Here is a 26,188-nt window from a genome sequence, read left to right as displayed (position 1 = left end):
AGGCAACAAGGGCTAATTTGTATGCGCATAAATCAGCGGCCATTTTGGAATATCGTGTATGGGGTTGAATCCTTTTACAAAAATTGAATCAAGTTGCTTCACGCATCAAGGGTGTATTACTTGCCATATTGGGGGCGGGGGGGCGCAAGCGTACTTGCAAGTTTCATTCTAACTTCCTGTGTGAGCGATTTTACAATTATTTTGTCCATTGACTTCACTTTCTTCTAGTCGTGCTCAAATTTCATTATCTGACTACTCCAAGTCATTCCGCAAGGAAAGTGTGTATCAACATTCCAAGAATAAAATTGTCATGAAAGGTGTGGTTGTTTGGGAAGAAAATTAAAAATGTAACGTCGGGCTCTCACGTCCCCTAACCAATCTCAAATTTGGTCAGTTCACTTTGTTTTCAGGACGACGCCGGCAAAGAAATGTGCCAAGATGCAAAACGCACGTACAGAGCCTTTGTTTTTGTTCAATAAGCCCATTGTCACGGTTTCGTGGCGTTCTCGTAGCCGTCATCACTGTCCTTCCGTAAGCTCCCTAATGCTTTCAACAAGGCTACAAATTCAATTTTGTCAATTTGGATAATGACATGTCTCCCAAGCATCTTTTGCTCCCAAAGGTAGGAACACAAGTTGGAGGTTTGGCTTATTTGTTAATACCAAGCAGCCGTAAACTCGGCCACTTTATTACTGATTAGGGTCTACACCTTGTAACTCTTCCCCTTGTGGCGCCTGCTGTGTGAATTGCATAACTGGGACAGGAAGGTCGCCAGGGTGGAGTCTAAGGGTTAACATCACCTCCCAGAGCCAATCATACAGCTGTTGCTCATAATTGGGCTGCATCATCCGATTGTACGATGCCGCAGCTACGAGGGTCATTTGTTTCAGGAGTCCAGTGTCCTCTTTAAACGCTTCGTGTGCGATGCCTCCCGGCATATTGGGAAGGCGTAGAGCTGACACCTCAACCAGTGATGCTGCTAATGCTCTGTGCCAACACTGGTGCAAAAACAAGCGATCGCTTTCACCAGGCTAAAGAAACAAACACAATAAAGAAACTTTAAGACTTAACTAATTAATGTATGAAAAGAATATATTAGCCTGAATATTTCAGCCTTTCCCTTCGTCAGTGTTTAGGTAACGTTCATAACTGCGATAATCTAAAAATCATGGTAAAGGCACGTGGAATCAGCCAACCAAGAAATGGACTGTGCTTCTTTTCAAACAATGAGAGATACTGTATACATGTTAAAAAAGGTTATTTCCAAATCAACTTTGGCACCTTTGGTCAATAGTGCAAAGCAAAGAAGCCCAGATTTAACTGAACATGAAGGTTTGCACCCAAAAAGATTCAAAATACACGTAAAGAATACAATATGCAACACTTATTACGGATGATGCTTTCGGTATTTCAAGGTTCAAGGCATCACTGCACACACAGTATAAAAAAATGAGAAAAATACATACTTAATTGACCACTCCCCATAAGGGCTTTTCATGTCCAATGAAACACAAACACCACAGAACAGAACAGAACATTCAACAAAAACTGTTAAGAAACCCAACTGGCCGGAGGCAAACCAGTTGGCTATTTACAAGTACGTCCGAGAGATGAACCACGGACTACCAGGAACAATTCAAGGCGTGGCCAGAACGAGTCTTGAACCTGGGAACTCTGGATCTCAAGTCAAGCGTCCTAACCTGCCTCCTTGGTGGACAACCTTGGAGATTAGGCTGATTTAGCAACAGAACGGGAACGTCAGTGGCGACGGCACGCGCAGAAAAAACACCAATGAGAATTCAGAATAGAGTAGACTCCACTCTTTTCTTCTCTATTCTTAATTCTCATTGGTAGTTTTGCTGCGCGCGACGTCGCCACTGACGTTCCCGTTCTGTTGCTAAATCAGCCTATTATTTTGCTGACAACTCATGATGGTGCGTGCAGTAACAGTTTCGTTGCGCATTCATACCTCTCCTACGTGTCCCCAGTTAAGGTTGGAAATAATGTATCTTGCTAGTTGGTGTTCAGGGGATGAGAGATCAGCCTTAAGCAACCACGACTTGATGCAGTCCATACTTTTGTAGGATGGATACCAGAGATGAACTGACAATCCACTGAACAAGTAAACACAGGCCTGGATAAATTGAAGAAATTATATATGATGCGAAAAGTTCTTGGTAACAGGAAGGATTTTCCAAAACATCTGAGAAAAGATTAGCAATTTCAAGCCAATAACCATTTCTTTGACGTGTTTCAGCAACGTCAACACACTAAGTGTCCAAAGGCTTTATGTTTTTCTTAACCAATGAGATGACTTCAAGCCCCTGGGCTGTTCCTTTAATTTCCATGGGTTTTTTTGTAACCATGGCAACATTTAAAATACTCACTTCTCAAGTGCCAAAGCGAGTTTCCTTGAATAACGACCAGAGAAAATCTAGATCTATCTTAGTTTGCAGGGAGAATTTTCAACTGCTCTGGGTCAAAAATTCATGAAAGTAAACTTTAATTTCGATTATACACCAAAAGGCATTAGCTTGGTAATTCTCATAAATTATGTCCTGGAAAATGGCCTCTAGGCTGCAAGCAGTTTCTTCAGTTTTTCACGCAGCATAAGTTATGCGAGTATTTCTTTGCCACTCAGATTCACACTGCTACAGAAAAAAAATTGAGAGTCTGGTTGGAGTCTTAATTGCCTTGTGTAACCAATGGTTATTATAATTTTTGCTTGATAAAATTTCCAGATTTGTGCATAAATCCATGGGAGTATTAATAGGAAGTTGAAAATGTATCGTTGAGTGCTCAATTCTTCCACATAACCTAAAATTTGGCCATTTCATGTCGTTTTTGGATAAAGAACGGCAGAGGAATAGACTAAAAATGTCAAGTAACTGTACATGCAGAGTATGCTCAGCCAATTTTATCATAAAGCTTACATGTATCGTTCTCTGCAGTCAGTGTTGGTTTTCACAAGTAACCCAAGCACTAGAACAATCCACTTAACATAAACTCAATAGTGTGTTGTTCATTGGTGCCTTTTGTTCGGACAAAAGAAACTAATTAAAATAATGAGCATCTGTGAAACAAATGCACAAAAACAAAGGAATGCTAATGTAAACTCAAAAGCCAAAAACAGAGAAAACAGAACTTGATTGAGGTGCATGTACTATACCACTCCTCTCCCCCCCTCCCCTTTACTTGTGCTTACAGGTGTGTTCGTAATGCCTGAGAAATGATAGTCCAAATCATTATTGCTTCAACTCCCTACTTGCCATTGCTTTCAAAGATTCCTACTTACCTTGCCGATAGTTTCGATTGTAGCACTGACGCTGTCCAAGAGAGCTGTTATCACAAAAGGATGAGTACTTGAAATGGTTCCAAGGAGGTGTTTCCCTGTTTTGGAACACAACTCCCTTGTCTGACTTGCAATAAATGAAACCTGTAAATATCATGGAAAGAAGGCAATTTCTTGCTCAGAGTTTGAGCAGCTTTAAGGTAATTTCTGACAAAAAATTAAGACCTGTTTCAGAGCAAGTTTGTAAAATTTTATACCGAGAAGAAAAAAAGAACGAGAACAACAAAAAAGAGTACCGGCTTCTTTTAAAGGAAGGATTGCCAGGGATTGGAAAAAATATAAAACAAAAAGTGACTCTACTATTTCTATTCCTATTTTTTGCCAAAATGATTAGATGATACATAGTCACAACGAATAATAATTATTATTGTACATGGATATATGTGTACGTAATGTCATGTATGTGTACTTAAATCCAGTTAAAAACAAAAAGATCAGCACTCGTAAGAATGGAGCCCAAACACCCCATTGGTTACTTCCGTAACCAACATTGCTCCGACAGTAACATCATATTAAAACCAAGGATACTGTCTCGTTCAAGGCAACTAGCAAGGATTTGAATGTTTGCAATCAAGTCAAGTCAAGTTTGTTATTCTTATTACATATTACAAAAGAATCACTCTAACCCGCAAATAGCGAAAGCTAATCTAGGCGGGTAGAGTGAAATTGATATATTTACACATTATACAAATACAATTTTAAATTGACGTATATTGAGTACTTAAATTGATCGCAATCATGCCTATATCTTAAGCCTATAATGTATACTCTATAAACTATAAACTTGGCTATATACAATGTAACTTTTTGTAAATGAGACATAATAGTCGGTATGCCAACATAATCCTCCTCCTGATTGAGAATTTGAAGTAAGTAGTGTTGCATTTTATTGAAGCATGCTTAGATAATTTCCGCAGGTCTGGAGGGATGCTATTCCATATTAATACGCCTCGTCGAGAAAAAGATTTGATTTGATGGGTTAACCTGGAATATTTAGTGTAGAGATTACCGGCGGAAGAAAATCTTGTGTTGTATGTATGTATTGCGCTTGCAGAACTGAAAAGGTTGGACATGTTAAGGGGTGATAAAGTTATTATGGACATCATGCATTAAAATCGACACTGCTTTAAAATAAAGGAGGCCGATTGGGAGGAAACCAGAGGAAACAAAAAGAGGGACAGCAGAAGATCTAAAAGGTGCAAAGTAGATAAGATGTAAGGCACGCTTTTGTAGGACAAAATGCTCAGATCACAAATGTTCTCATGCAACTAATCAAGGGAGTGCTTATTTATTTATTTAAATAACTATTCAAGGCAATGTTTTATCTGTGTGTTAAATGTTGCGATAAAAACAACTTGCCACATTCTGTTCATACACTGTCCGTTGTAAAATAAATTCCAAACCTTGTACACTTGCAGTGTAATGGCCTCAATTAATTCCTTTTCATTCTCTTCACGAGAGGTGGCAATGTTTGCAAATGTGGTTAACAAAAAGATGGCCTCAGATTGAGAGATTCTGGCAAGTTGATCAGTGAATTCCCCCTCACGACCTGTAAAAGAGCACAGGTACAAGTTTAAAATTCAATGTCTCACGTAAAGATGACTTTTAAACAGTATAATAATCACGTTATGGAAAAATAACAAAACAAGAGTGTACCGGTATTAGGGGTATTTCTGGACATATTAGGCAGCACAAAAGATTAAAGTACTACAGTATGTTGATTCAGCAAACCATTCATTCCACTATCAGCAGTAGAGTTTAAATGGAGTGTTCTTCTGTTTAGAACGAAAACAGAAAATTATTCCGTATCTTGAATATTCACAAAAATAATAATGCACTCAGTCTGACTCTTTGCATCTAATGCACCACAGTCAACTGCATACCATCTCGCACTTATGAAATGTTAAAGCTGAACATACTCTCTAATATGTCTCTCCAGTTTTCTTTATAAGAGTTCTCTCTTTGAATGCTTTCAACAGAGTCCAGTTTCGATGCATCTAAGTGCAGTGCAAGAAACAGCTTCCAGAGAGTTTCAGAAGACACACTTCTAAAGGGCATGTCAGCCAGAAACTGCCAAGCTCCAAGTCTGCCAAAGATTTTAAAAGCAGTAGTGATAAAATTAATATTATTGTCACTGCAAGTCTTTCTAGAGCGTGAAAGAGACACTACTCTCTGAGTTTCTTCATTAACTTTTTTGACATTGTTCCTTTAGCAATTAAAAAATCACAAAAGAAGTAAAACATGGCAGAAGAAACAGTAACAAATGTGCCTACAGGTGTACTACTTCACAAATAACATGCCACTTTTTTCCCTTATTATATTTCAACAAAAGCCTGTGTATAACTGTTATGGGGCAGGCACAAGGTAAACTGGGATGCAAAAAGGTACTGGGAAAATTGTCTGCAATGCTGTTGCTAATAAAACAGTCCTGTTGAAGCATGCATATGGTGAACAAACAATAATATTACAAAAACAGCATCACACTCTCATACCAGGTTGTCCAGACTTAGTATTTTACTCTGTCTAACGCCAGACGATTTTATTCGTCGATGGGGAACCCCTGGTAGTCAATGGGTTAATAATTATTATTGGTTTATCTGTTTCCAATCAAGTAACTCACAAGGGATGTTATGGTGCCATATGAAAAACCAATTATTGCTTAACAAAGTGCACCCACTAATGTGATGCAATAGGTTACCATGGCAACATGAAGGCTTCCTGCATTGAGAACATACATGTAATATCACAAAACTAAAGACTAAAGAATATCTACTGTCTACCTGTGAGCAGATATGATCTGATGTGCAGCCCTCAAAAAGAACTGATCAACTTCCACTTGAAGTCGCTCCAGTGAATACTGATCACTAAGGACAGTGTTAGAATCAGTGCAAATGTTCACTCGCCAACTTCTGTAATCTGACCAGTGATCCAACACATACTGAACTATCTGTCTGAAAAAGAAAAATAGACATGTCCCAAATAAGAAAAAAAATGCCCTGTTTATTGCAATCACATGGTGTCTTTGTTTTTCCAGTGTCAATTAACCCATTGACCCCCGGGAGTGAGACTTTATTGTCTAACGCCAGACGATTATTTTACTCATCAACTACGGGATCCTACATGTAGGGTGTTTGAGGTGTCAATGGGTTGATAGTGGAGCACCAAATTGACGAAAACTCTATAGATTGAAACCAATCAAATCAAATGATGACAGGAAAACTGGACAACCCAAATATTAAATATCTCTTTCAAGAGAAGAGATGAGACTCAACAAACTTAAACCTGCATGGCATCATCCACCAGTTTAACCTAGGTCGAGGACAGTGCTCTCACCACAGCACCACCTCTACCCATTTGCAACAATGACATGGCATCATGTTTTTCTAAAACGGGACAAACGTCATGAACTTTAAAAGGACCAGCTGTAGAACAATCAAGACACCCTCTCATCATTGGATTTCACAAGATAAAGCATGTCCAAAAACAAAGTGAACATAATAATTATTATTACCTGATGGTACGGCCCACTCTCTTAACAAATGCTCTGTAGCGGATTTTTTCATAAGTGCGAAAGGCACGTCCCATCATGTAAACAGTGCATGATGCAAAGGCCAACATTCTCATTATGTCACGACTTGAAGTGTGATCAATGTGATAATGAGACTCAGTTAAGCAATCATCTAACAGGAAAAAAAAAAATTGTTAATGGAAATAAATGTAAAAAGATAAAACAAAGAGCTTGGATTGCTCAGAAACTGAAGAAGTCTAATTACATTGTATTACTTTAACATGGGTCCAAGAGAGCCCCCACATCAAACTGATAAAAGAGGGAAGCCCTACTCATCCTACTACACTGTTCACATTCACATGCTGATCATCGCAGTTATGAACTAACGTTACTCGAGCAGTAACGAAAGGAAATCCTTAAAAATTCACGCTTGAATGGGATTTGAACCCTGACCTCTGCAATACCCGTGCAGTGCTCCACCAGTTGACCTATCAAACCAACTTGATTCTCTCTGCAGTTCACTGAAATAATTATACATGTATGGCTTTCACATTATACATCAACTTTCATCATACACTGTACACCTTGTGAAAGGTCTACAACATCATTTTATTTAAAACAATTACTACAATCACAACACACAAGAGAAAAAATCTTTAATTTCAGACTTTGGTGCTTAAGTCCAAAAGTAGCATATTACTGAATTAACATGAACTCACTAGGAATATTAGGGTCCATTTTAAGAAGGTGCTTGAAAATAGCATCAAAAGGAAACTGAGAGAAAATTGCTATGAGGTCATTCTCTTGTATTAACATCCAGCTTGTTTGTGGGTCCTCATCCTGAAAACATACATGTAATTTATAGTCATTGCCATTGTCACATGTTGTGACAGAGCTGAAGGTTTGATCTTTTATTGTGTGAAGATTCACATTACAGTTTCAAACAAAGAGAGAGTAGTGGTGGGTTTGCTGCAAAAGCCAGCAAGGCTCTTTTGCCCAGAATCATTTAATATTGGGTGTAGCTGCTTACTGTAAACAAGCTAAAACATCTACATGTTCATGTACATGTACATTGTACATCAGTGTACACTGTAGAAAAATACCTAACCTCCAATGATTCTCCATCTTCATCCACAATTGTCCAGCTTATTGATCTCAATGCTTCATCTGAAAAACACTCTTAGTCATGCTAATATTCAGAGAAAGAGCATACAGCAATACTGTAATGTCTAAGTGGCTACCTGTGCCATGTTAAGGTCAAAGCACTGAATTTTGCAAGTTTCATAGAAAGAAGCAGAGCTTTCTCCATAGTTGTTTTGAAATGCATAAGCCACTGCTGTCAGTAAGAGAAGAACTAGTCGCTTGGAAGAACTACCCTTATCATTGTAGAGAGCTTATTACCCACTTACGGTACATGTAAGGTGGCTGGAACCAGTTTCACCACTTTTGAGAGACCTTCTTATTAGAAGGGTTATAACTACAGCTGTAAACTGTATCACATAACAGCAATGTTATGGTACCATATGAAAAACCAATTATTGCTTAACTAAATGCGGCCACTAACGTGACGAGGTAGGTTACCATGACAACATGAAGGCTTTTCGAAAACACCATAATTATATTTTGTCTTTACTTGCTTATACCTCAAAAAAATGAACTTGGTGATGCAGTAGAATAGTAATTAGCAATCAGCAAAGTTTTAATTAAGAGCTACCTTAAATTTCGTAATACAGTGTTCAGTTATAACCCTTTTAATAAGAAGGTCTGTTAAAAGTAGTGAAAATGGTTCCAGACACTTTAAAGGTTATTTCATCATGGCTGAGAATTCCTACCAAAAATTTGCACTTTTCATGGTATTTTGTGCCTTTCCTGACTTTTCACTTTTCTTTGACAATAATATAAAAGATTTTTCCTGAATTTTTATAAAAACCCCCAACTTTCCCCTGACCTTGAAAACTTTTTGCTTTTCCCTGATTTTTCCTTGATAATGACAATCCTGACAGAGGACGTATGAAATTCTTGCTAGTATTGAAACTAGAGTATTAGTCTAGTCAGCAGAGTATGAAGAAAATGATGACAGAGTAATACACTGTAATACTTAAAATAGCTACGTAATGTAACATTACAGTAGACTTCATAAATTATGAAGATTTTCATAATAATAATCTTGAGCTGCCTAAGAAGACACTATTTTCATTTCTGTTCATTTTCCAAATTAAGACTTAAGCCTAGCTTCTTAAAAATGAAGTCCCATTAGATCTTCAAACTATACAATCTGCCGTTGGAAAATAACATGAAGATAAAGACATTTTTATGTCTTTTTTGTTTAAGTTGAAACTCACCTTGCTTTCCCAATGAAAGTTTCTGTAGAAATCCTTCCCTTTCTCTAAAGGGATAAATGAGAAAATGAGTGTGAACCTCGCTCAAAGTTCAATCATGTTGCAACTGTTACATAATTCTGAAAATTAATCCTGGTTCTGCTATAAACCAGGTGTTTTTGCCTAATTAAATCAACAAACTTCATTTTCCTTAATAGGTTTAATACCATATTGCTTTTTTTTTTAATGTACTATTATAAATGCACCTGAAGTGTTAAACAGTTGAACAAAGCGTTTACTTACTACTTGAATAGTAATATTAAATATTAGTATATACTAAAACAGTGGATAGTGTTGAACTCGCGCGCTGATTGGCTCGTCAAACTCCCAATATCCTAGCTGTGCTATTTACCTCCGAGCAACTCCGGAAAAAATGGCATCCCAATTTGCATCCGTGATAAGTGAAGAAAACATCCAAATTAATTTTTTGTGCTGTATATTATCTCACTGTTTTAGTATATACTATTAAACAACTACTCACCTCAGTGTCAGTGGCTAGCGCTGGATATTTACCTTGCTGCTTCGCGGCTCGGTAAATATCCACCGGGTAGCCACCTCCACTTCGGTGAATAGTTGTATAATATTTAATACATATTATACAAAAGTGAATTGAATTGGGTACAACATTGAGTTACCTGATTTGGTCTGTTAGTTGGATGTTACAATACACGTATGTAGTTAGTTACATGTAAGTTGGTGTTTTTGTAAATATTTTTATTTCCTTGGAAAGCAGAATTTCGGTGACACTGTGACAATAACCACCTCTACTTAAGGATGGATGTAATATTGAAGTTAAGACTGAGTAGAGGAAACCAGGGGCCCGTTTCGCGAAAATCCCGAAAACTTTTCGGGCCCAGAAATCCATTTGTGAATCTGAAAACCACTTATTTTGGGAAGCCGACCTTTTAACATCATGATGTTTTCAAGGTAACAAAAATAAAAATTACTGTAAAGTTTGATGACTTAAATCCTGTCTGTTCTTGAGATACAAAGGGAATTGTGACACCCGAAAATGGCCCATAAAGTTTCGGGACTTTCGAGAAAGAGGCCACAGGACACTTTTGCGATGCTATATAATTATAATCAAATCAGCTTGTATCTCATTAAAATTCTTATGCATTTCTGGACATACTGTGCCTGGTGGTAAAAAATTGCACACTGTCATCTAGTATTCACCTGATGGGCTGTAGAACACCTGCCAACATGGCAACAAAATGGTGCACAAGCGGGTTGTCCCAGTAATAAGGCTCATCAACAACATTGTATCCATGCGTTTTGAACTTTGGCACAGGAAACTGAATAAAATGTGCAATTTGACTGGCAAATCCTGGTGGACATCTCAACATATGATTTAAGAGAAACACAAGGTCTGCTAATGAAGCAACACGAAGGAGGACTGCAACCTACAGGAACAAACATTAAGAATAATTATAGGACCACATGGATCAGCAACATAGTCATGTACAGAAAAAGAAGTTTTGGTGAGGATGGTCAATCGATTTATGGAATGTTTAAATGAGTTTTGGGTTTTACAGACTTTTGTCAGTTTAGGTATCAGTGGATCGAGCTTGTTCCTACAACTGACCTTCTTCATAAAGTTGTTCCTAAATTGCAAGTTCCAATTAATTATTAAAGTTATAACCGGTAATGATATTAATTAGAAAAACTGTTAATTTTAGTTCTCACCACACACTAATGGCTTCAGGTCAAAATGGACTATTTGACCAAGATTGTGTGTGAGAGTGCTGGCACTTGGAGCCCTCATAGCAAATGAGACAAGTGACAAACATGTACATGTAAGTCTCAGGGGAAATACATGTATATGTACGGTATCATCCAAGATTCCAGACCATAATATCACCATAGTTTAATACACACCAGTTGCTCCATCCAGCCATTGAGAATTGTAACAAATTCCTCATCTTTAATTGGTTGCCGCACAAACATAAATAACACGCTGATGCAGTCTCGTAATTTCTGGATTTCCTCTTGCAATTCCTGTCTCATTTCTCCAGGGCACAATTCTAAGAAAACAAACAGAACTGAATTGAATGTCAAAGGAGAAAGGGTGAATTTAGCAGCCTGACCACCTCCAACCAGCTGTGGTTTTTAATAATAATAATAATAATAATAATAATATTATTATTATTATTATTATTATTATTATTATTAATATCTTAAGTTTTATTCATTTTTTTCATATTCCTAAAATGGGTTAACTGTGAACTAGCACAATACTTGACTAAATAAATAAAAGCACTTACAAGTAGATCTTCTTGTAAATTATCTTTCATGACGCTAGGAAATAAATTCTGCAAAAACTCATGTGCTTCATTTCAAGTAGATTAAATGCACCACTGTACAGTGTACATGTGTGAGGTTAATTTGCACTGACCAGTCACTAAAGTATCAGTTGATACATTGGCCAAAGTAGGAGAATTCCGCAGCATATCATAAATGTATGTGTCAACATGGAGACGAGCGAGCTGACAAGTGTATTTCTGTAAAGCCAGCGTCTAAAAATAAAAAACAGAGATTAACAGGAGGTGGCAAGGTCCAGTAATTAGAAGGTACATGTATTGGTTACGTGTGCCATTGTACATGATTCTAATCTCTTCCTAACCAATGGCTGGCTTTGTCTTCCCTTGTACATGTACGTACAAAGTGTGACAGAGTTCAAGTCAGGATCCAACTCTTTTTTCTCCTTCAAGATGGGTTTTCCAATTCACCGACACCACACTTTGTACAGTATAAAGCAAAATGATTGCCTCCCTTAAATTGGGAATCTTAACCTTGTTCTGCTAATTTTGCATTGTTTCTTTTAGTTGACCCATTCACCCATGAAGCTGCGTCCAGCGTTTGACAGAGTAAAGATTTGCTTTCAGGAGGGAAAGGGGTAAAGTGGACACAATTACTGTATTTACCTGTGTATAAGTCGACCTTTTATGGCCTGAAAAGAAGCTCGACTTATTCATGTACATGGGTCAAAGATTTAGAGTCAAGTTCCAGCTAAATAATTTATTCAAAATTAACATAATAATGCTGTCATGGGCATAACGAACGCAGTGGACAAAAGACTTCAAAATGAATGACAAAAGACTACAAAATGAATGTAAACACTTCCAGTTGAAATGAAAAAGGATTTGTCCAACTCTAAATGTTGAGGATATTCACTGGCACAAATATGAAATAGACACTGGGAACTTTCGTTTACCAAAGGCGGAAAGCTCAAAAAGGCACAAGTTTCTGTTTCTTCAAATAAAACACGATCAGTCAACTGCTTAGTATTAACCCTGGCAAAATAACTCATGTTTGCGTTTATTCTTTATACCAGCCTGGCTGATTTAAATGCTTTTGCAAACTTCGTAGTGTTTGGTTTATGAGTTTTTTGTTTTGTTTGTCATGTGAGATATCCTACATGTAAATCAAGGACCAATTAAACCTTGCACGTTTTGCATCGTTCTTAAAGTGATTTTCAAAGATTGACTCCTGCTTCTGTGTTGTTGTGCTTATCCTCTAAAGCCCTTTATCCCTGAACAACAAAACAGGTTAGTTTCAGGTTTACATGTTCAATAATATTTATGAGAACTTTTTCTAAACTCAAGGTCAAAATGCCCTGCAAGATATACAACAACTGCTAAACCACAAAACTATTAAGAGCTTGAGGTCCTGATTTTTTTGTGTATCGATTCACAGTTCCAGAAATCAAAGAATACAAGATTAGTATCCCATGAACATTTTAACAAAGAAATTAAGAGATTGCTTTTTTGCCATAGAAAATGGGGGGTCAACTTATACACGGGATCGACTTATACACAAGTAAATACAGTATGTATAGCTTTCTAGTGGACCTAGATTCGCAGTACAAAAGTTAGCCCTTATCAACTTGGATCTCTCACCTCGGATTGAGCGAAAAAGGGTTTTAGAGGCCAAAACTGTTTGAGGTTTGCCCCGACTTCATCAAGGTTAGCTTAAAGATTGGGGTTAGGGTGATTTCTCGAGGCCTTATCGTATTTTTTATGTTGATCCGAGATGAGCGATTTGAGTTGATCCGATCTGACTTTTGTACATGCCTGACCTAGATTTGGTTTAATAAGTCGAGTGCCTATCAACAAGAAAGTGTGATAGCTGAGTGCACTTATACTATAAATGTTTATACTATAAACTTGTTTGCACATGCATCTACCCAAAACTCAACTTCACTAAGTAAAAAATTACTAATTAAATTAGAATTTCCAGACTTTCCCTGACGATGGCATTCATGACTGTACTGAAAGAGATGTTACTATAAGTCTATAAATTACATGTACATGATTGTATGTTAGATGAAGAGATTAATTTTATTGTTTATTGGTGGTGACTTACTTAAGGATACTGAATGAATGCTTCCAACCTTTTCATTTCAATGGCATTTGTGTCTCTAATGGCTACTGCATCATGGTCACAAAGCTTATAAAATTATAAATTATTTGTGTGTACCTCGTGCAAAGCTTTCTGCAGTTTTTCTAACAAGGTTTCAATCTCTTTAGGAACCACTTGATTCAGTTCAACTTGCTGGTATGCATGATTATGAGAAACATTCACTTGATCAAGACATTTTCCCTGTAGACCATGATGAGAAATAGATTGATTCAAAAAATCATCTTTTTTCTTGTCACTTGTGGTGACCAAAAAACGACCCAACTTTCAAAACATGATTATGTTGTGGGGCCTCTGACAGTGTTAACAGCATCATGTGAATCTGCATCTCTATATTTTAATACGCAAGAAATTATTATAAAATTAATGTAAACTTTTTTTTGTAAGTGAACATTACAATAAAATGTCTGTTATGTTTGTGCTACAATTGTACCATGTAAGCAGATCGGTTTAACAACAGAAACACTCACTAAATTGCTTGGAATTGCTTTACCTGAGCGGTTACTGTAAAATCTTTTGTAATCCATAGCTGATCCTTCTTCCTCTCACACTCCGCAAGAACGATCTGTGATTTGTGAAATGTACATTTAATATTATTAATTATTAGCATTATAAATAATTATTATATTATTCTCATATCACTAAGAGAGAGGGAATGGTTTCCTTATCCTCAGAAAGATCGTGATAAGAAACAAACACCTCCAAAAACCAGAACTGGACATCCACCCTGATTATACACTGTGCACATAAGGCCATCCATCCTTCCTAAAGAATAATATACTGCTTTTGTTATAAATACCTAGGGAAAAATCCTTCACCAACTCCTGATAAATGTTTACTTCCCCTTTCCAAATTTCTTTGATTTACTAGTAAATCAAAAAATGCCAGGAGAATATTTCACTATTTTATAATAAAACCATAGGCATTGTTTTCTTTTAACATTATATATAAATTATTTTAAAATAAAATAAATTATTATAATTGTTTTCTCTCTTTTGAGAACTTGCACAGAATCGATATTATTATTACCGACCATGATGACTCACCTTATATTCCTCAACAGCCATAGCCAGAGTATTTCGACCTCTGAAATAAGCGTTAACAAGCTCATAGAACGCGTGGTCATCTTGTCTGATGATCTAAAAACACAGACAGACAGCAGAAAACCAAATTTACTTACACACATTGTAAATAAAATGTAACTATTGATGTTAATAGGGTAGTACATCCGTGGCACTCTTGGGAGTGAAAGAGTTAACTATGGTAGTTGCTTAGCACCTGGCAAGAAGGAAACTGAAAAATCAGAGTCCCAGGCAGGAATCAAGCCTATGAACTCTGTAACACCAGTTATACCCATTGAGCTTCAAAAACTCCTTGGGCACTAGGCTGTTTATCAACAGTATGTTCTGAATGGACAGTCCCACGGAAAACCACAGCAATTATAATAATTATTTGTCAATTCAGAACCTACAGGAAGATAAATCTAGGATTCTGATTTTTCAGATGATGTCTCGCCCATATCTTCCCATTTGGCGTTCAACATTATAAAATGTACAATTTGCCACCTTGAGTGGATGTAATAGAGAAGACACTCCTGTATAAAACTTTTTAAAGAATAGAAGCTTTCAGGAAATATGAAACTTAATTTTTTTTCTAAAAACCAACTTCTCTTGAGAAAATAATATGCTCTTTGACCCTTCACCCAGTCACTCTTCAGGCACCCCAGGCAGGATGCCCCAGAGGACGAGTAAAATCGACTGGCATTAGACAGAGTAAAATCTGTTCAGTCTCACTCCTGGGGGTCAATGGGTTCAGTAAATTTGTATTAATAAACTTAATCATGAAAAAGAGCAATATTATTTGTTGTTTACCCTTAAAAAATGATCCACAAATCCTTCCATTTGTTCAAGGAGTGGGTTAAAGTAAAGTGTCTTTAAATGATCCTCACTGAATGCCTCCAGGGTAGTTCTATACTGCGAGATGCTTGATACTACAAACAAAATAATGGAATATTTAACACAATCTGAATGAGGTTGCCCTTGCACCTAGAATTCACTATGAACACTGTATGGTAGGTTCTTAGCTGACAGGAAGAGTGAACTTACAACTGTAAAACCCCAGTGTACAATACACTTACCGGTAATAGTGCTGACCAAAGTATGCCTAAACCTACAGTTTTCAGTAAAATGCCTTCATTTTTCGCATGGAACCTGGGAAAATTAGGCACCATTTCCAGCTCATAAATTTAACCTCTATTTCACAAAACAAGCAACACACCCAGTGCAACACTTTATCCCTAGCCTTATTCCTCCCACTAATACTGCATCTTCAATATTATTGTGTGTGATGCCAGCTTAAGGATGGTGGCACTTAACTACAGAAAGACAATGGTTGCTAAGGAAGCGCTTTAGTCAAAAAGGCCTACGAAAAGGTTGCATGGATGGTTCAATGCAATCTGGCATCACTTCAATCAGAAGGCGCATGCGCAACTAGTTCCAGTCCTCTGCCGTGTGCGTTTCAGTGAAGAACAGGTAAAAGCTCCCAGGAAACAAAAGGACGAGGAGGTTTTTTCACCGGATGGGAATCGTCCCATCATTTTTCTTGAACTGTACCATGGAATTTCTATTTTTTTTGTGAAATAATTTCTTTTAAAATCCATGCTACAGATTTTGTGTTAGAATGTTCTCATACTGCTGCATTAAAAATTTGGGAAAAACATACTAATTAACTTGCTGAGTTTTTAGGCATTTTGTGTTTTGGTCAAGTGATTTACAAAATATGGTTGTGAGTCGAACCATACTTAAAGGAATGTTAACTAGAATACACTTGGCAAAAAAGGATTAATGTAGAGTTAAAGGAGATGAGTTCAAGAAATTACTATTTGAAGGGGTCCATGGCAATGGTTTGGAAGTTAACGAGGCACCCTCCTTGACCTTGTCGTTGTAAATGATACTTGTTTATACATAGACATACAGTAATGAGATGCTTCGTTATATTTAACAAAATTGAGCATGCATCTAATTACCACATTTCTACACATTATAAGTGGTCAATTTACAATGTCCCAAACCAAATTGCTGAATAGTGTCAAACCACTGTCAAACAACTTAATGACCCACCAAGCAATTAGCCCTCATCTATTTCTCCCTCATGACCCTGGCCTTGTACTTTAAACACACGTGTAAGCTCACAATTTTAAACTTTTAACCTTAAACCAGTGACACCTTAAACAACCTGGGATATGCGCCCAGTTGACAAGTAAAATCATCTGGCATTAGACAGAGTAAAATCAGTTAAGTCACACTCCCAGGGGTCAATGGGTTGATGGAGGGGACATTTTTGACTACTTAACCAACTGACACCAGTGTCGATGGGTTAATCAATCACTTAAACCATTATAAGTAAGAAAAATTATGTCTTAAACTATTTAAACCACATGAATGGGACCTACATGTAATCATCTCAAGACCTAGGAGGTAAAAGATCAACTTGGTACCCAGCAGTTCTTGACCACTTTAATACCAAGCACCCACAAAAGTCAGGGCATTATGAAACCACGAAAAAGCGAAATGAAACACCAAAACACCAGGACCCATCCATACATGTACATTGAATAAAGTTGGATTTTGAGATTAAATCTTGTTTTAGGCCTAATTAGGTCTAAAACGTTATTGCTCCTAATTAATTGAGATTAAGATTTGGATTAGGATTAAGATTGAAATTAGGAGCAATAACGTTTTAGGCCTAATTAGGCCTAAATCCAACCTTTGTCGATTGATATTCAATCGACAAAGGTTGGATTCAATCCCAAAAGTCATGCTCAATGAATGAAGAGGACTTGGTGGTGAGTCGACTGCAAGCAAGACTCCCTTGTGAGGAGATGACAAGAATCAATCTTGGGTGAATACTTAAGGCTAATTATTGTTTACGGGGAAAATTTCTTATTATTATGTGGATAAGGTGCCACAAAGATACAGCTATATATACAGTACCTGCTTCACTAGACACAGAATTCAATTTAGGGTACATCTCTGAGGCTTTGGCTGCTTTATCTATGGCTTGCTGTGTTGTAGCTTTTGCACCCTTGGTTTCATTTAAAGCACTCTCTCCTTCAGCCACTCTGTGAGACTCTTCAGTATTCTGGTTAACAGCAGCTGTTTCACTGACCTTTGTCTTGTCTGTTGTAGAAACATCCAGCTGAGTAAGTTTCTTACTTTCATCAATGGCTTTATTTTTATTTTCAATCATGGATGAATCCTCAGAGTGTCTAGAGTCACCTTTGACTTCATTATCCCTGGTTGTCTTATCCCGTGCTGCAGAATTTTTCAACACCACAGTTGCAGATTCTGATCCTTTTGCCAGTATGATTTCCTCTGATCCTCCGTTTAAATTGTCAGTCTGATCGCTTCGTGAACCAATAAAATCCAGGTTTTCATCTTCAGGTAATTCCTTGGGTTCAATTATCTGTTCTTCCGCATTTAATGAGATGCTACCGGCAGTTCTTTCCCCAACGACTTCACTTGATGTCGATTGAGAGCTACTCACTTGGTTTTCAGAGAGTTCAGCACTTGAAGATGGGGGTAATTCAATTTTCGTCGCATCATCTTCTTTTATTTCCCTCGAACAAGGGTTGTCACTCGATTCTCCAGCATTGGTAGCTTCTTGCCCTGTCAAGGGATCATTGTCGGTATCGCCTAGGAAATCAATTTGAGGAAAACAAGCCTGAGAAGGCTTACTTCAGCTGGTTTTACCAGACACAAATTACACAACAATGAATCGTTACGAATTTCTGGCAGAAATCTTTCTAACCTTTTACGTCTTCCGCGGCTTCACCTCTTTCTGTAGGTCTAGATACTGCCTCCTTTTCCTTTTTCTTGTGTTTCCTTTTTGGTTTTACGGCTTCCATACCTTCGCATTTTTTTTATTTTATACGCTGCAGCAAAGTTCGCTCCTTCGCTCCTCTTGCATATCAAGGAGTGTATCCCATGATTCCACAAGGAAAACTTCCGAATAACGAAAGAAACCGGAAGTTAAACTTTCGCCCACGGGAGACGCCGATCCTAACCCCCTTACACCACCCCACCGATCACTAGGCTTTTATACGGGGTGCGCAAGTAAAAGGAGCATACTATGCTACTAGCAGTGCCCAAATTAGGCTAAAATTATCCTCGTTTTTCCAAAATTTACCACTTGTTCTTAAAATTATTTCTTTTGCAAAATGAGCGAAACAAGTCCAAAAAACATATCACCATCGTGTTGCAATACATTTTTGGTGTTGGTGTCACAAGCTCCTATTCTATTGTATTTTGCTTTCTTTGTCTTAAGACAACAGTGTCTGGCTATGTTTGCTGGTTCTGGTATGGTCCCTAGCTTCAAGTTGTCGGGCGGCGTGGCTGCGACAACCCCTGTGACCATTTGGCAAACTTGCAAGTGAGAGAGGTACTGTGACAAACACCATCTGGCAACTTCCGGTTGACGATTCACGAGAAAATAAATCGCCCCATCACGCTTATCGTAAAAAGTATAGGGCACCCTCAAAATTATGCCAGCACAATCTATAAAACCCTACAAATCACAATCCTGTTTGATCAGGGAAGTATCTGGAGAATTTTCAGATGGGGACTAGGAAGTCTTTTAAACTTTTTTTTAAGGAGGGTAGTTACTATATCATATGGACAGGGAGGATAGAAACCTTGAAACGATGTGGCAATATAGGAACAAAGCTACAAAAAAAAAAACACTAAAAATAACTGGTTCAGTTTAGAAATCCCCTGGTTGAGTTTCACACTGATGTGCATCTGTTGCGCGAACGTTTTCAAAACTATTGCGTCTTATTAACTATGGTTTTGCCGCGCTTGGCGTCCACTGCCTCTACTTGCTTCGAATTATGATTGGCTGAAAGTGCATTTCGTTCAGAACGTGATATGCTCTGTAATTACTTTGGGTTTGGATTTTTGACACTCAAATGAAAGTGCTCTATTAGCTTGTACTGTGCACTCGATAATAATAATAATAATAATAATAATAATAATAATAATAATAATAATAATAATACATAAAGGAAACGACTTGTTTACATTTGACCATAAAAAAATTGCGATAATGTATTTCCTAAAACATTGTAAACATTATTAAAATGCTAAAAGCTAAAAAGGCTCATTGACAATGTTTCGACGTTATCTTAACGTCATTTTGTCAAGTCAAAGATAATAGAGTTTTTTTGCCTGTAAATGGTCATAAATTGAAAAGCAACAATAGGCTAAACAAAAAGTTTTGCATGTATAGAGTTCGCTTGCACGTTCAAATTAGGTTCAAGTTTTTTTATGAAAAGCATTTCAATAACTAAACAATCAAACTTGCTCTGACATTTGCCAATTGCCGAATTCTTGTGTTAAGCAACACGTTGAAAGAGGTGTCGGGCCGTATAGCGGATATCATAAGTATCAACAGAAAAAAAGCAAGATGATACACCATAACACCAACTCAGAGTTGCAAACAAATCACACATGCGCACAGCCGTTTCACCTAGTCAATTGACAACCATGGACAGCTGTTTCGGCCCTTTGGGCCTCATCAACATCATAGTTAGTAGAGGTGTAGCAAATTTTTCAGCCGAGTGTTTTAAATATCCACCGCTAGCCACCTCCACTTCGGTGAATAGTTGTTTAATATACCTTAGTTTGACCGTAAATGGCAATTGATTGCGCTAAGCGTTGCTACGCTAAAATTGTTTTCGCCGGAAAGCGAAATTTCTCTTTGAATAAAGCAAAAAAAAAAAAACCTGTTTGTCGAAATTTTGGATCAATTCCGACGTTTAGAAGTGCGCGAAAGGGAAGAAATGTTTTTTGATGAGTCTGTCTGTCTGACCTCAAGGTATTACACAGCATCGCATCTTCATCAAATTTTTTCAATTTCGCGGGGATTTTCTCCCTTTTTTCGCTCGTATTTCGTACCTCCAAACTTTTGGAGTTTAAGGAATTTAATAAAACAAGTATTCCATTCGCGCTTGTTGGTATTTACCATCTCATATCCAACGCGCACTCATGGAATAATTGTTAATTATTCCACGAGTGCGCGTTGGATGAGCGGCCTTGTCCTAGCACAGTCCACAAATGTATTTATTTTAGATACACTTTTCGCGCGAAACAAACAAAGGGCCGCCAATTTTAACCAATCAGAAGAATCTATATCACGCGTGACTGCTTCTGCCATGTTCAGTTTGTTTTGCAGGGACATGACAACTGATTTTTGCGGGAACGGTTATTCTAAAAAAGGACTTATTTGTGACTGTGCTGGGGAGCCCACCCATAACATAACAAGACTCTTATCTAATTCACTCCTGCAGAGTCATGATATCCAACAAGCGTTGCTATTGTGTGACGTAAAAGAATTGAAAGTGCTTTAGCAAAACGCCATGGTTCGATAAGATTCACGGCCAAGAGGCCCGTTGAAAATATTTTGGCCTAGAAAACCCATTTGTTTAATGATTACTGTCCAGTGATTCTGAAAGTACTGTAATACAAAACCTTCCTTACATATCCTGGGTAAGTTTCTTTGGTGACCACTCTTAATCTGAGCCTGCGAAAATTTTCGGTCATTAAGAGGATGGCGAAATACGCTAACTATGATGAATTGTAATGTCGCATAGTTATTATGCATACACGAGCACTATCAAAATGGCAGGGTGCAACTCTTGTTCGAAGTTTTCTTTCCTCTTTTTCGTAGTAATTTTAATTTTGATCTTGCAGCACACTTGTCATGGAGAAGAAGAGAAATCAGAACCAAACAAGAGGAAGGAAAAGGATAATAGGATTGGAAAAAATGTTGTGGACTACAATGAAGGAGATTTGTTTAAACTCTACGACCAATGGGAAGTAAGCACATCACTTTACACTCTGGAAACTACAAAACTTTCATGAGATTATGGATCACTTTGTTAAAGTTGTTCTCTAATATGCCATCAAAATATATCTTTTACAGGGGTTAGGTGTGAAGGAAATTTTCAAGTTACATTGCAAACTTGATAGTCAGACTAGAGTCATGAATAACAATCCCACTTTCAGAGTATTAAAATGCAAGCTTTGCAGTTAACTGATCGTGAGGAGCAGCTGTGAGGCGATCTTTTATAGTCACAATTAGAAACACAAAGATTGGTTCGAAACTATACATTCAATTTATCCCAACTCTTTTCAGAGCTAGGCTGTGCATCACCCCTAAAGTTATTCTCCCAAAGAAGCCGTGCTTAGGGCGTCCAATTAGTGTTTCAGAAATGGTAGGTTTGATTCCTGTGTGGGACACTCCATCGCTGTGGAAGGGGAGAACGGCTGGTGTGAGCTCTTAAGGCGGTCTGGGGTGATTTAATTCTGGGAATCAAACCTGGGCCACATTGGTGGGATGCAAGTGCTCTCACTGTTGCGCAACCCCTGCTCAATATCTAATATTTATTAGCTTGTTTTTGTCTCACTGACAATGTGGAGTTAAGATGGAAAAGGTCACAAACTGATACTCTCCTTTTTAAAGGATAATGATGAAGATATAGATGAAGAAGATCGATATGATGACAATGATCCACGGAAGCCGCCCCAACCAGGCCCTGCTTTTGATCCAACACAGTTCAAAGATGATCCAATTTCTCTTATGAAACTAGCAAAAAAGGGAAAAGTGGTGATGCTGTTTGTAACTATTACTGGAAATCCAACGAAGAAGGAAGCAGAGCAGATTACTGGAAGATGGCAGTCCAGTTTGTTTAATGCACAGTATCAATTGGAAAGGTAGTATTGACAGTGTATAAATGATATCATGGTACAGTTTGGTTAGAAAATGATTTGTACTTTGTGTAATTTGACTTTCTTTATCTGCATTGTGAATGAAGCTAAATTTAATTTAATTCAATTGAATGAAGCTATGTTGCTTGGATTCATGTTTGAGAAAAATGTACCCTGCTTTCTAACTTGTGTACAGTGGTTTACATACCTATTAGGTGAGAGGAAATTTGGGACCTGTATTTGAGGCCTTATGCGTCCCATGGCGCAAAAAGGACTGATGATTTTTTGGAAAAAAGAATAGATTATCTTGGTATATCTAAGGTTTGAACTTGGCAAAATACCAATTTGGTGCCGTTGTCTGTTTGTAAATTAACAACTAGCTTCAATTTGGAGCAATTTATACCAATGTTATAAGTACTAACTACAATCGTGAGGCAAAAGTCTTGGGACACTCACCCATTTAAGTTGGTTTTCTTTTAAATTAATACTTATTAAATGAAAGATGTTACAATTGAACCCACTGGGAACTCGGAAAAATCCGAGCCCCAGATGGGATTCGAACCCACGACCCTCCGTGATCTAGTACGGATGCTCTAACCACTGAGCTACTGGAGACTCTATGGTGAGCAATGGTGAAATGCGGTTATTTGACTCGAGCTGCATCACGCAGCCACAGAGTCAAATATCGACTGACAGCATATATATAGCTCATAACTGCCTGTGTTAAAGATTCTCTCACATTCGCTCACTTTGGTGATTGGTTGGTCGCATCATTCACATGTGACTGCATGATGCAGTTATGAGCTATGCTGTCAGTCACTATTTGACTCTGTGGCTGCGTGATGCAGCTCGAGTCAAATACCCACTTTTGACCCTTACTCACCATAGAGTCTCCAGTAGCTCAGTGGTTAGAGCATCTGTACTAAATCACGGGGGGTCGTGGGTTCGAATCCCATCTGGGGCTCGGATTTTTCCGAGTTCCCAGTGGGTTCAATTTTAACACCTATCATTTAATATGTGTTTAAATAAATAGTTTTAATAATTGCCCCCTTCCCCCAGAACAAAGTTGCCAAATGAAGAGTATTTATGGTCAACATACATTTCCTAGTAAGTTTCAACATTGATTGGGGGGGGACCTCTATTTTGTGGCTTTCAGAGGAATTTTCACAGTTATGCATACCTTATGATGTCTGAGAGGTTTTCAATTTCAAGCCCACATTTGTGATCCTTGCGTGAGTGTCCCAGTTACTTTTGAAAAACCTTAAATAACGATGACCACAACTAGGTTTTCTGAGCCCGCGAGAGTGAGCACCCCCAGCAAACCATTGTTTTAACAAAAACCGCTGGTCAGCAACCTGGTTCTGGTCATTGCCGTCTAAGGTCTTCCGTTACTTTTGCCACTAATTGTAGGTATGTTGGGTTAACTCACATGTGAAGAATAAAGAGTGAACCTTTTTGGCAACACTATGCCTAGAATCTTTAGTTCGTCAGGTTGGATTTCCTTCCACATGCAGATATGTCTGGAAATGCAAGCAATTGCGGATTAGGAAATCAACACAGTCAACTCATGTGACCTTGATTCAGGGAATTGGATCAGGGACACATTGCTCAAGAGCAAGTGCTCTCACCACAGTACCAACCTGGCTCTACTATTACTAAGTTTTACTGACTTGGCTGCTGCTTCTTGGTTACAGGAACTTACTTGAGCTTAGTCATTGTATACATTGTATGTCTTCATGTGTCGCTATTCTTGTTGTTTTTAGGTATCTTGTGGCAGATAATCGTGTATTGTTTATGATAAAAGATGGCAGCCTTGCTTGGGACATCAAAGATTTTTTAATTACCCAGCCAGACTGTGAATTGGTTGAGTTTGATAATCAGCAGTTTCCAGGAGCTGGAGGAAAGGTGAAAACTGAGCTTTGACAAAGTGAAGTTCCTGTGCCTGGTGATTGCCTAAAACATTTTGTGAAGCAAAAGAAAGTTTGATGTAGTTCAATACCACGGGGCAGCTTTCTTCCAAAGTTGTAAAATGATGTTTTTAAAATTCTGTTTTGATATACTTGTAATTGTAAAGCGTGAGTTGCCAGAAATTGAATTGTCACAATGAACTTGATATACCACTGAAAGCTCATAAGATCTTCAGTCATTCACCATTTTTCAATAATATTTATTAGTAGGCTCATTCTCTTATGCAGCTGTGTAACTTTGGCCAGGCAACACTTCCTCTCAATTTGATTGACTGAGGTGACCAACTGAAAAGAATATTAAACATTGAGCAGGTCTTCCAAAAAGAGATGCTGTGTTGCAGGCTTACAGTGTAGGCTTCTTTTCCTTTGCAGATGTTGATCTATCTAAAGCACTTCTTGATATTTTAGACAACTTAGTGGTCAATTACTGTAGCCTCTGCACTGTATAACTCTTTTCCTGTGACCTTGAATTACCCTTATTTGTGAACTCATAATTTAGGGTTCGTTCGATTGACCGTATTCCGGAATAGGAATACATGGAATATAAGTTAGAAATCCTTCGTTTTTAGGGAGATTCACATTAAAATTGTTAAACATCTGCTAAAATGCTATTTTAAACTTATTTTTGTTATCCTTGCTGCTTCCAAACACGCCAAACGTACTGTTTTAATCATCACTCCACATATTCTTATTCCGGAATAGGGTCAATCGAATGCGCCCTTAGTGTTAATATTTGTTGTATTAGTATGTTTTCCTTGATTCACCATCGAAGTTTTGAGAGAAATTCAGGTCCCTTGTTACCAATAGAAAGCTCGGTGTGCCCAGTTTTTGTTTGGGGCCATTTTTTTTGTCAGCTTTAGGTTTTGGAAGCCTCCTTTAAGTTGTAGCATTAACTCTTTAATAGTTCTTAAAAGGATTTAGCTTTCAGTAATTTATGAATACACAACCTTTTTAGGAATAGGTAGGAAAAAATAATCCATGATTGTTAACACTTTTCTTCTTTACAAAAAATAAAGGAGAGCATTATATGTACCCACTGATGAGCAATAATAATTTAAATTTTGCAAAAAATATTGTAGTTTTATTTGTTGCAGAAGAAGGTGTTCTTTCTTAAGGTTACAGTGTTCTGGTAGTCCTGAATTCTGTGTAGACTTTTTTTTTTTTAAATGATGTATTGTTCTCTCTGAATGTCTGATCAGTATTATTATTTTTACTGCTCTAAGACTGGTTTTCACTTAAGCATTGCACATAAACACAAGCAAAATGCACAGACCATTAAATTGTTTGACCTACATGTATGAAGGTAAAACAAAAATTCTAATATATGTGATTTTGTGTATGTTGCCTATACTTATGTTTGCATCTTTAGATCCATTCTCTTCTGGAGCTGGTCTCTAAAAAAACTATTTTTCCCTTGAAAGATTAACAGGTTCCTGGGCCTAGTTTTGTACGCTTTTTGCAAATAAAAATGAGAGTCCTGTGCAAAGTTAGGTTATTTGATTTTGATTCACTCTTTTGCCTTCTGAAGGGCTTGTTTTATGCCGTACAATTTTATCATTATTTGTGAATGAAGGCCAGCCATCTTTGGGGTAGCCTGTGAACAGCAGACGCATTTCCGGTCGTCGCTTCTCTGCCTTCGGAGGCAGAGAAGCGATGACCGGAAATGCGTCTGCTGTTCGCAGGCTATCTTTGGGGCAACTGGGTCAGTAACATTTATCGGTTGACCACGTGCTGGTGAATGCAGCTTGAACAAGTACGACCATTGTGAGTAATGGAACCCTTCAAATTTTAGTCAAATC

General features: G+C 37.7%; 2 protein-coding genes across 2 annotated transcripts in view; one reads left to right on the top strand and one right to left on the bottom strand.

The window, feature by feature from the left end:
* The window catches only part of LOC138042489 (ectopic P granules protein 5 homolog), a 57,336-nt gene extending 38,719 nt beyond the window's left edge, over positions 1–18,617 (bottom strand). Inside the window, exons 1-19 of the mRNA XM_068888394.1 lie at positions 18,467–18,617; positions 17,650–18,351; positions 15,529–15,647; positions 14,704–14,796; positions 14,151–14,222; positions 13,718–13,840; positions 11,634–11,754; positions 11,117–11,262; positions 10,415–10,641; positions 9,203–9,246; positions 7,969–8,027; positions 7,580–7,700; positions 6,864–7,032; positions 6,133–6,303; positions 5,272–5,438; positions 4,756–4,901; positions 3,296–3,436; positions 1,970–2,134; positions 710–1,031 (exon numbers count right to left, since the gene is read on the bottom strand). Coding sequence (XP_068744495.1) covers positions 710–1,031; positions 1,970–2,134; positions 3,296–3,436; positions 4,756–4,901; positions 5,272–5,438; positions 6,133–6,303; positions 6,864–7,032; positions 7,580–7,700; positions 7,969–8,027; positions 9,203–9,246; positions 10,415–10,641; positions 11,117–11,262; positions 11,634–11,754; positions 13,718–13,840; positions 14,151–14,222; positions 14,704–14,796; positions 15,529–15,647; positions 17,650–18,351; positions 18,467–18,563 — 3,205 coding nt within the window. The 5' untranslated portion in view covers positions 18,564–18,617. The remainder of the gene's footprint in view (positions 1–709; positions 1,032–1,969; positions 2,135–3,295; positions 3,437–4,755; positions 4,902–5,271; positions 5,439–6,132; positions 6,304–6,863; positions 7,033–7,579; positions 7,701–7,968; positions 8,028–9,202; positions 9,247–10,414; positions 10,642–11,116; positions 11,263–11,633; positions 11,755–13,717; positions 13,841–14,150; positions 14,223–14,703; positions 14,797–15,528; positions 15,648–17,649; positions 18,352–18,466) is intronic.
* Positions 18,618–21,292: 2,675 nt separating this feature from the next.
* On the top strand, positions 21,293–25,884 carry LOC138042487 (LDLR chaperone boca-like). Its single transcript, XM_068888393.1, has 3 exons — positions 21,293–21,531; positions 22,178–22,428; positions 24,186–25,884. Exons 1-3 carry the CDS (start codon positions 21,295–21,297, stop codon positions 24,343–24,345), a joined length of 648 nt encoding a protein of 215 aa, XP_068744494.1. The 5' UTR covers positions 21,293–21,294; the 3' UTR covers positions 24,346–25,884.
* Positions 25,885–26,188: the final 304 nt, after the last annotated feature.

This window comes from Montipora capricornis, chromosome 3, assembly GCF_036669925.1.
Source record: "Montipora capricornis isolate CH-2021 chromosome 3, ASM3666992v2, whole genome shotgun sequence".
Taxonomy (NCBI): Eukaryota; Metazoa; Cnidaria; class Anthozoa; order Scleractinia; family Acroporidae; genus Montipora; species Montipora capricornis.
Note: the sequence above shows the minus strand (reverse complement) of the source record. Positions and strands in the feature narration are given on the sequence as shown.

What these genes read in the sequence shown, in the direction of transcription:
- LOC138042487 (XM_068888393.1), top strand. Translation starts at nt 21,295, where the DNA reads ATGTCGCATAGTTATTATGCATACACGAGCACTATCAAAATGGCAGGG. An exon ending in AACTCTACGACCAATGGGAA is followed by an intron (nt 21,532 to 22,177) that starts GTAAGCACATCA and finishes TCCTTTTTAAAG; the next exon opens with GATAATGATGAAGATATAGA. An exon ending in GCACAGTATCAATTGGAAAG is followed by an intron (nt 22,429 to 24,185) that starts GTAGTATTGACA and finishes TGTTGTTTTTAG; the next exon opens with GTATCTTGTGGCAGATAATC.